General features: G+C 46.9%; 1 protein-coding gene across 1 annotated transcript in view; it reads left to right on the top strand.

Moving 5' to 3' along the window:
- Positions 1-2314: 2314 nt before the first annotated feature.
- xkr7b (XK, Kell blood group complex subunit-related family, member 7b) overlaps positions 2315-10954 on the top strand; it is a 15191-nt gene continuing 6551 nt past the window's right edge. The window contains 1 exon segment of the mRNA XM_062459760.1: positions 2315-2888. Within this exon segment, the coding sequence (XP_062315744.1) occupies positions 2353-2888 (536 nt within the window). The 5' untranslated portion in view covers positions 2315-2352.

Here is a 10954-nt window from a genome sequence, read left to right as displayed (position 1 = left end):
GTGGTCCTCCTATTTGAGACAACTCAGTGAGCCATTCATCATAAAGAGAATAAAGGATGGTATCACATTTTTGGTGTAATATATTGGGAAATACTCCCGACTGCATCCATCCAGTTTGGAACCTCATCTACACAGGGTCCTCATCCAACTAGGGATGCTGCCCAGTGTTCTGACAGACGTAAGTGTCTCTCCTCTGTACTGTTCCGTCCTCACCCCCTCCTCATTGGACTGCTGCTGATGCTCGCGTCAGCCAATTGGTGATTCAGGCATTGTGGTGTGTGTTCAACGAGACTTCAGGGATAGTAAAGATGGCTGGAGAGACGCAGTCTTGCAGGTTCCCCTTTTCTGGTTAGTTTGGTGGGAGAGTTCTATTGAGCTCAGTAGCTGGGGGAATCATATCCTTCTATCCTCTGATGGCATCTTGCAGTCTCTGACTCATACACACACACACACACACAAGCATACACTCACACAAACAGATAGACACACAATCGCTCCTGTGTCTGTCTCTGGCTGTCATGGTGAGAAAGCCGGGGAGTGTATGAGAGCAGGCCTCTGTGGTCGGCAGGCCAGGGTGAGGGCTGTGGCCAAACAACACTTAGCGGACATGGCAGCTGCCATGCTGAACCAGCCCAGCAATGCAGACACACACACACACACACGTTTACACACATACACATGCATGCATGCACACATACACAAACAGCTGATTTAACATTGAACCAATTTATCCGACCTTCACTCACATGCGGGCTCATGGATGGATGGATCTTACAGTCAGAGACGATACACAGAACCAGCCAAGTGGACACACACACACACACATATTCAGTACAGTGTGTGCATGGTTAGTCATGGTGTCACTGTCCATGGTGCTGAATACGAGGTCTGGGGAAAGAGAGGTTTGACCTGCCAGGTTGAGGACCCAGCTCTTTCTCAGCAGGTTTTGTTTGGAGGGCTTAGTTCAACCAATCAGGGTGTTGCTGACTGGTTGCTTTCATGCCTTTCAATCAAAGCTTTCTTTACAATTTTCATGTATCTGCAATGTATTCATATTTTGGCAGATTAGGGAGGTAATTTGAGATTATTGGAATGATAACCTTTCTTTCTCTCTCTCTCTCTCTCTCTCTCTCTCTCTCTCTTTCTCTCTCTCTCTCTCTCTCTCTCTCTCTCTCTTTTAGTCTAACTTTTCCTTCCCTGCAAAGTCTGTGATTAGAACCTGAATCAATTTAGTGTTACAACCTGCATGAGCTCAGATCTGATTTCTAATCCAAATTCAACACAATGATATCACTATTGGCCTCCCTCACATTGCCAAAGGGCTACAGAGGACCGAGCCTTAGACCCCCATGATACTCTGGAGTGAAACCGGTTAATCCGCTACTGGCACGTTGGTTTACCGCGGTTTTATTGCGGATCATGCTGCAGAGCAACGTTTAGCTGGATTTATGTCAGTTGGAAGTTAAAGAGCTTATTCGGTTCACGTCGCTGCCAAACCGATCACCGAGGGACAACCTCAGCAGACTTAATGGAAATAAGGGCAATTATCCTCATCAGCGTTTAGTCATACTCTGAATAGATTGAACGGCCAGATTTATACAGTAGGAAGAGCGACAAATCAGGCTTTATTGTCCGTTAGACAGACAAGTATATGAGGTTAGGTATAGCTCAGTGGTAGAGCTTTTGACGGTAGATCAAGAGGTCTCCGGTTCGAAATCCCCCTTCATGTCGTTTTGGATGAGAGCGTCTGTTAAATGATTCCATTATTGCAAGATTACCTGCTCGACCGGCTGGAATCTGGATCTATTTTTGGCGGTTAAAAACATTGACATTCTTGTTCAGCATAGACATTGGGAAAACTGTTTAATTGATTAACTGGTTTGATATAGCGTCTTGTGTGTCTCAATTAATAATTTGTCAATGACCTCTGGCAATAGCACAAATCCGGACACGACGGGTGCTTACTGATAAGTCGTTACTACTTACAATACAACATGGCTTGACAGACCTCATCGAACATCTTTTATAAGCCAATCAACATTGGCTATTGATATATTGCAAATGCATGATTTAGCTGCTGATTGCAGTTCTTGTGTTGAGGGGGCTGAGCCTGTTGACACGCCATCATAGCGATCGAAAAGATGATCACTTTTGTCTTCAAGCATCTCTCTCTCTCTCTCTCTCTCTCTCTCTCTCTCTCTCTCTCTCTCTCTCTCTCTCTCTCTCTCTCTCTCTCTCTCTCTCTCTCTCGCGTACACACATTTAGGAAACACACACACTTGCACACTCACATAGCCCCCTCCCCTCTCACTCCCGCTCTCCCCTTTCCTCACTCTCTTTTCTACAACCAACATGGCGGCTAAATCGGACGGAGCAGCTGTGTCTGAGCAGGATGAGAACCCGCCCCGATGTCTCGGCGACCCCGAGCAGCGTCCCGCTCAGTACCGCTACGCCGGAAAGCCCTATTCCTTACTGGACTGCTGCTGGGTGCTCTGCGCCATCCTTGTCTTTTTCTCCGACGGAGCCACCGACCTGTGGCTAGCAGCGGACTATTACCTTAGGCGGGACTACTGGTGGTTTGGGCTTACGCTCGTCTTCGTTGTGGTTCCTTCAACGGTGGTTCAGGTATTGAGTTTCAGGTGGTTCGTCTATGACTACTCAGATTTCAGCCGCGACAGCGGCACAGTGGCGGCAGCGGCTGTCGGTGCGGCTACCGCGCCGTCTGGGGGCGACTGCAATTTCAGCACCAAGGGCAGCGACCAGAGGGGGATTGCCAATTCCGCTACCGGCTCCTCACCGCCTGCGACAGGAACCCGAAGGTGCTGCAGGGTGTGCATGTGGCTCTTTCAGTCCGTCCTCCATATCTTACAACTGGGCCAGGTCTGGAGGTAAGATGGTATATAGGCAACATGATAAGCTTAACCCCCACCCCAATATGCAGCATCTTTAGGCTACTATACAACGATCAATAGACTATGAAACTCATGTGCAATTCAGCATTCACCCGCTCACAAAGAGAATGTAGGATAAACGGGGCAACACCTTTTTGTCCAGTCACTAGCGTTTGATGAAGGTGTTAGTTTCTGGACTCAGAGAAAGCCTCTACACGCAACCTCTTGTGAATTCCAGACGAGGCATATCATGCTCTAGTTTATGAGATTCTCGCTGGGAAATGTTTCTATTTTGGTTTCTAGTGATGTGTGATGTTGAGAAGCCGTTGACATATGGAACACAAGCGGCGAATCCCCATCTGAGCTCATGCTCGAACGACTCTTGAATAAGTCTGTTTGTGCAAATCTGTGCCTCAGTAACCGATTCAAGATGTGACAAAAATGGTCCCTGCTCACCGGTGGCCCCGCGGGGTCTGGTGAAAAGGCAGACAGTCGTGTATTGGGTTGTGCTGAAACCGATATTATCGACGAAAGACGTCTGCTTGTTCTTGGTTGGCGGGGTGTCAGCAGTGTCAAATGTCTCTTCAGGAAATGTGTGAGGAGCGTTTTCGTCCTCATATCGTCCATTCCCTACGGCTCAAACAGACCTGGCTTGCACTGGTCTTCTAGTGGAACCGTTTATTTTTATTTTTATATATATATATATATTAAATAATGTATTCACAAATCTTATCATGCCTTTCTATTTTTTATTTTTTGCATTTCAAAATATTTCCTCCAATATGATTTTGAAGTTAAATTACTTTACATTAACAACTATAATTCAGTTTCTCACTGGATGCAGGCCCAGTGATGATTTCACTATGGTCTCACAAACTCAGTGATGAATATTGAATGAGCCAGACCAAGGTATTGCCTCATCCTTGAATGACTAGCACTACACTACTTACCTTCAGCCCACACACATCCTGCAGTCTCTCCAAGTAGGACATTCACAGACTCAATATCTGGGCAGACTACTAGGCTGCTTTGAGACCAGCTGAATCATGATCAGTGTGTGTGACGGCGTACACATAAGCGTATGCACACAGTTTTTTGTTAATGCATGCATTGCACGTCCACGGGTCAATGTAAGCCAGCTTCTATCTGAACCTCCATCAGAATCCACCTGTCCGACACTAAGTTCTGAGTTCTCGGGACCAGAGCATGGTGCTCCAGTGTGGACATTGTTCCGAGGTCTCCTGGGGTCCAGTAGATTGAGTTGATCTTTGCTCAGGGACAGCAGGATTACAGGACAGGAGTGTGAGAAATGCTCGATTTAGCCCAGACTACTCTGTAGTGTTTGACAGTGTCTGTTGGCTGTTGAATAATTAACTGTGGGGCCTTGAGAAATCTGCCTCTCATTGCGTGTTTGTGTGTGTGTGTGTGTGTGTGTGTGTGTGCGTGCGTATGTTGTGTGTACAGTATGTGTGTTTGTGTGTGTTTGTGTAGGAGGGAATCTAGTGTTTCCTGCCAGGCTGTCATCTGATCTGTCCCAGTCACTTTCTTTTCTTCTACCCCAGTGGGATTCTCTCTCTCTCTCTCTCTCTCTCTCTCTCTCTCTCTCTCTCTCTCTCTCTCTCTCTGTCTCTCTCTCTCTCTCTCTCTCTCTCTCTGCCCCTGCTTCTCCATCCCTCTGTCCTGCAGCTGATACAAGTTCTCATGTCATATAGACACTGTCCCCTAACATGCTTGTGTTTGCATGTTGTCTACTGTGAGTACATGTTGTACACTGACAGACAGCCAGTCAGAAGTACAAGAAGATATCAATTTGTAAGCCAAGGCTCTATCCTAAAATATCCAGCTCGACAATCAGCCACTTAGTTAGCCAGTCAGCCAGCTGGCCAGTCAGTCAGTCAACCAATCATTCTTCCAGTTAGAAAGCCAATATGGCTGCTACGAGGCCTTACAATGATTATCAGTCTCAGAAGATAGAGAGAAAGAGACTGAGGAGCCTGCCAGTGTGAAGATGGACTGGAGAGGAGAGAGAGAGAGAGAGAGAGAGAGAGAGAGAGAGAGAGAGAGAGAGAGAGAGAGAGAGAGAGAGAGAGAGAGACAGAGAGCGAGAGAGAGAAAGACAGAGATATGTTGTATGTGTGTATAGAGATGTTGTGAGCATACACATTAACATGCAGCAAAGGCACGTGTCTGTGTTCACATGTAATGCTTGTCTATGTGATCCACTGGTGCATGTTATTAATGTGTACCCTGCAGGTATGTGTTCTGTGACAGTGTGAGAGTGTGAGTGTGTGTGTGTGTGTGTGTGTTCGTGTGAGTGTCTGGGTGTAACAACCTACCAGCCTCCTGCTTCCCAAACAACAGTTTCTATAATAAACTTACACACAAAACAACACACACACCCAGACACACACACACCTGCCTGTGTTCAAAAGCCCCCTGGCTCAGCAGTGTGTTGTGTTGGTATTCTCCGAGCCCTCTGTGAAGCCAGGCTGAGTCTGAGAAGTGAGACACGGGGGAAGACATGATCAATCAAACATCTTAACAGAGAGAGCACAAAGAGCCCGGCGCTCTGTGATGAGCATCCCGTCCCTGGGCTTGGCTCCCTGGGGCTGGATGGGGCTGTGTGTCTGCTGAGGAAAAGAGACCTAGAGCTATTCAAGCATCCGTCTGACTAACAAATACATTCTCCCTGTCTCCCTCTACACACTACCGTTCTGTATCAGTTTACCCCTGGCCAACTAACTCCCATGGCCTACACTACTACTATTGCTGTTCCAAATATAACTCTCCTAGGCATCTAATTTCAAAGTCAAATTCAAATAGCTAATTGGAATGATAATATATACAGCATATACGTACATGGATGCAATCTACTGCATGTATGTATCTTGTTGTTCCAGCCTAGTACCATCTTTATTGCTCCCTTAGGTCCATCTCTGCAGCACAATCTCTCCATTCAACTCCCATACCTCATATAGTCTTGTCCCACACCAGCTAAGTAGAATATGAGTCAGCAGTAAGATGCTGCCTGTTGCTCTTGGAATAGGATATTTCAGTATGTGAACATTGTTGTTTTGTGTCCAGGGTGCTCATGTTCCTGTGTGATTCTGCTGTTTCCCTCAGTATCTGGGATGCAGGCGGAGCGTGGGGTTCAGGGACTGCGGCGTGTTTCAGGATCAGAACATGCCAGTCTGCACAGTGACTCAGAGGCAGATACACACTTTAGTAGGAAGGGTTTCGAGCCAACCAGTAGTCAGCAAGCAGTCAGATATCAAGTCAGTAAATCAGTCAGTAAGTTGCTTCTCAGAAGGAGATATCTTACAGTAATAGTTAGCTTCCCAACTATTTAGCCAGCTGTCCAGTCAGTCAACCAGCCAGCCAGTCAGTCAATCATTCTTCCAGTTAGAAGCCGCTATGGCTGCTGTTAGGCCTTGTAAGGATGATCAGTGTTAGGAGAAAGAGACTGAAGAGGCTGCTAGTGTGAAGACGGACTGAGAGAGAGAGAGAGAGAGAACAGGGGCAGTGTCAGAGGAAATACAAAGGACAGAGCTTCTTCAAGCTCAGCCACGCGTCAAAGTGACATTTCCCTTCAGCAGTGAGAAAATATGGTTCTCTCGGTTTCTTTCTTTCTCTGACTGACTCTTTCTTTCTCTCTCTTTCCAGCCCTCACCTCTGCCTTTGCGCCTCTGGTGTTGTGTCTTCATCCTGTTCCCTCTCTCTCTCTCTCTCTCTCTCTCTCTCTCTCTCTCTCTCCTCTCTCTCTCTCTCTCTCTCTCTCTCTCTCTCTCTCTCTCATCTCTCTCTCTCTCTCTCTCTCTCACTCTCTTCCATACAGCTATGTTCCCTGTCACTTTGCATGCTGCTGCTCCTGCCAAACCATCACTGTCGCCCTCTCTTTTTACTTATCTCCCTCGACTCTCGCTCTCCATCTCTCTCTTTCTGTCTGTCTCTGCTGGAGACTGCTTGACCCACTTCTCTGTCAGTATGTCTGTCTCTGTTACCCAGAGTTGTCGAGTGCTGCAGGACAGACAGACAGGTAGGCAGGCAGGAAGGCAGACAGACAGACAGACAGACAGATTAACAGGCAGACAAACAGGCCTGACAGACAGACAAAGCTGACAGGTTGACAACTGTTACAAAGCCATCTATCAAATCTACCATTTTCATTTGTTCTTGTTCCCACTTGTTCTTCTTTGCCTTTCTTGCTTTCCTCGCTGCAGAGGAGGCGCGTGTCCCACCCCATCTATGGTCTTGTGAAGATGGCAGAAAGACAGCAGATGCCTTTGTTATGAATGCAACACCAGGGAGCATGTAGGGTGACTCACTCTGGTAGAGACTGACAGGGAGAGCAAAGGGAGGCTTGTGTTTATGTGTGTGCGTGTGTGTGCAAGAAGCATGGAAAGATTTAAAGACTAGTGTTGTGCAGAAATTAACCTCGGAACTGAGAGATTTCCTTCTTTGGAAAAATAAAATGAGAGAGAGATGGCGAGAGAGAGACAGAGGGAGGGAGAGAAGAGGAGGAAAAGATAGGTAAAGTGAATATTTCTCCCTGGATGCCTAGCTTGGCTTAATATATATTAATCTCTCTCTCTCTCTGTCTCGCACTGTCTCTGTCCCTCTCTCTCCCGTTCCCTCACTCTCATAGGAGGCTGTGTTGATTTATAAAGCTGTACAGAACTCCTGCTCCAGTCTCTGACAGAGTGGTTAAGATGATCAATGAGGGAGGATCCGGCCCTATCCTGGCATGTATACCGTCTATGCCCTTCACTCTGATCCGCCCAGATAAAGCCATGTAAACTATTGGGCATACAAGCCCAGCTCTATGTCTCTTTCCCTAACCCTCCTTTCCTTTCTCCTCCAGTCGGTCCAATTTTTTTCTGTTCCCCTCCTCCCCTGTCCCTCCTCTTCCTCCTCTGAGAGAGAGGAGATCAGGACTGGACATGCAGTATGAGTGGAAGGGAGGGGCCAGCAGGGGGGAACTTCATCTCAACATCTTGTCCTGCCTTTTTCCAGTTCCCTCCTCTCCTCTCCCTTTCTCTCCTTTTCTCTCCTCTTCTTTCCTTTTTTCTCATCAAATCGTATTACCTTTTCTATCTTCCCCTCCTTCTCTCCCCCCTGTTTCCCTTTGTGGGGGGCTGTGTGTGTGAGTGTGTGTGTGTGCGTGTTTGTGTGTGTGTCAGAAGTTTCTGCCCTGTGGTGCATGGAGTCTGCCTTGTCAGCATGGCTCTGATATCTTCTTAAGCCTGCGTACAAACACACACAAACACACAAACACACATGTATAGGCACATATAATCACTTTAGCCTATTACTCACACCATGTCAGACGAACGAACATGTGCTCTGAATCTGGAACAGGTGTGTGTCCTCTGAAAGAGAGAAAGAAATGGAGAGAAAGAGAGAGATAGTCTTTATATATGAAAAATCACAAGTTAATGTCCAGGTATTCCTGCATTTCTGTGCTTGTCATTGTTGTTGTGGCCTCATAACATAACACATAAACTCTTTATGTACAGCTGCTACAGAACAACACAGAACAGGACACACATAAGACACAGTGTTTTCTATGATGGCCAAGGTAACACATACACACACAACACTACACATCTGCTAACGGTGACATCTTATTCACAGTAGGTGTCTTTCTCTCATGATCACACACACACACACACACATACACACAGAAATACAGGTTCTTTGTGCTGTTTAGCACTTTTCCAGGCTAACTGCAGACTGAAGCATCCAGATGCTATTTTATATGGTATCACTACTCATCTCCCTCTCTCCCTCTCCCTGTTACTCTATTTCTTATTTTTGTTTCTCTCACACACACACTGTGGCAAATGTTTTGAGGATTTATGTCTATGCGGATTGCGTTGCACGCCCAGTGCAAGATGACCTCATGTTTTGTCATTCCTGATGCTGTTCATGTACAGCTGCACTGCACTGTGGACAAGGATGGAGTGGTGGATAGTATACAAACTGTGGGTGTGCGTGCAAGCTGGTGTGTGTGTGTGTGTGTGTGTGTATATGAGAGAGAGGGAGAGAGGAGAGAGAGAGGAGAGAGAGAGAGAGAGAGAGAGGAGAGAGAGAGAGAGAGAGAGAGAGAGATGAGAGAGAGAGGAGAGGGTGATGTACAGGGGTGTGTGTGGTGGTAGACAGCTTCTGTGCAGGCTCTTAGTTGTGTCCTGTTTAGTTCTCTCAGAGGAGAAAGCCAGTATTGAATGAGGGACCTGACAGTCTGATAAACGCCCGAGAAGTGCAAGCGTAAAGTTTTTCCCTCTCTGTCTGAGTGTGTGTGTCTGTGTGTGTGTATGTGTGTCTAGTGTGTGTGTTTGTATGTGTGTCTGCGTGTGTGTATGTGTGTGTGTGTGTGTGAGGTAGGGGATCTTTGCAGCCTAATGGCTTTGCATTGATGGATCTTGTTCCCTCTGTGATTTAAAACCCTCTCTGTCCCTCTTTCTCTCCCACTACCTCTCTGCCTCTGCCTCTGCTCTGCCTCTCCTTTCTCCTCCAGCCTTAACCTCTTTTTTCCCCTCCTCTCTCTTGCCTCTGCCTCAGCAATTGTGGGGACTAGTGTCCTTCCTCCTCTCTCCCTCCTTCCTTACAACCCCCCTCCCTCCCTCATGTTCTTCTCTTATCCTTTATTTCTCCCTTCCTTCATCTCTCCCTTTTCTGTACCTCTTACTGTGGGGTGTGACACAGGGAAGAGAGGCTGCAGGTTAACCCCTCCTGTAGGATTTTGGTTTTGGTTATGTGTCTGTGATTGTGTGAGCATCTGTGAGTGTGTGTGTGTGTGTGTACAGGCGATCAGTTCTGAGTGAATCACATTGTGAGCGTGCTCTGACACCCCAGAGATCGTTTCCACTGCACCTCGGAGCACCATGCTAAATGACTAAAATGACTAAATGTAACCATGTAACCATGGCAGCAGGTCTGAAATTCTATTTGCCGCTGTGTTCCAGACACTCCCCTTAATCTACAGGTATGAAGCTCTGACTGGGAGAAATGGCCCATACAACCTAACGCTACCCAGACCTGCCAACTCCTTCTTTTCACATCTAACTCTGTTTCCTCTCCACCTGGGTGAGAGGGGATGGGTGAGGTGTGTGTGTGGGGTGGGGGGGGGTGGGGGGGGTGCATAAAAGGTAAAGTCAAACTGTCAGACTCATATACTCTTTTAGTCAACCTTTCTTTTACTCTTCCTCTCGCTGTCCATTTCTCGCCCTTTCTTTCTCTTTTCTCTTTTACCTCACACCAAACACACACACCCAAACACACACACATACACAAACACACCACTCGAGTCATTCAACAAAGCTTATTCCCTCCCAATTAAAGACAACAGCTTTCAATGAGATCTTATCTGTCCCACCAGGGTTGGCAGGACAGATCGATGCCTTGCGCGCCTCTGGCTGTCCTGTTTGTCTCTTCTCTACCCTTCACACCTCACACGACACGCTCACACACGCTCACACACACAACTCATGCACCAGCTCACACCACACGCTAACACAACCGTAACGCACACCCCCACACTCATGCTCACACACACACGCAAACACACACACTAACACGCATACTTCCCCTCGTGCCTCTGTCCCTGTCTTCTTATAGATTTTCTCTCTCCCCTCTCCAAGGTCTAAGTAGGTCACCAGTGACAGCCAGCTGGGGCAGAGATGAAGTGAGGGTACTTAGCTCTCCTAGGTGGTCCTCTCTATAAAACTATTGATACTTTCACACTCAGCCATTCATCATGGACTCATTTTTCTGGTTATTGATTACTCTGGACTAGATTGAATCAGTTTGCCATTATTGGGTCCTAATGATCGGGGATGCAAAACTGTGGTGATGGTTTTTTGTGTTTGACTTCAAGGAAATGTTTTTGTTTGTGTATGTGCTTATGCTGACATTCCAAATCGATTTAGTGCAGCAATTGGCTCATTTGTGTGTTCGGTGTGTGTTTGTGAGCATTTTTTGTGTTAAAGAAGAGAGACCGAAAGAATGTGTGGGAAGAGAGTGTGTGTGTGTGCATGTGTATGATGTCAGTTTATATATAGTCT

Source organism: Osmerus eperlanus, chromosome 4, assembly GCF_963692335.1.
Source record: "Osmerus eperlanus chromosome 4, fOsmEpe2.1, whole genome shotgun sequence".
In the NCBI taxonomy this organism is placed as follows: domain Eukaryota; kingdom Metazoa; phylum Chordata; class Actinopteri; order Osmeriformes; family Osmeridae; genus Osmerus; species Osmerus eperlanus.
Note: the sequence above shows the minus strand (reverse complement) of the source record. Positions and strands in the feature narration are given on the sequence as shown.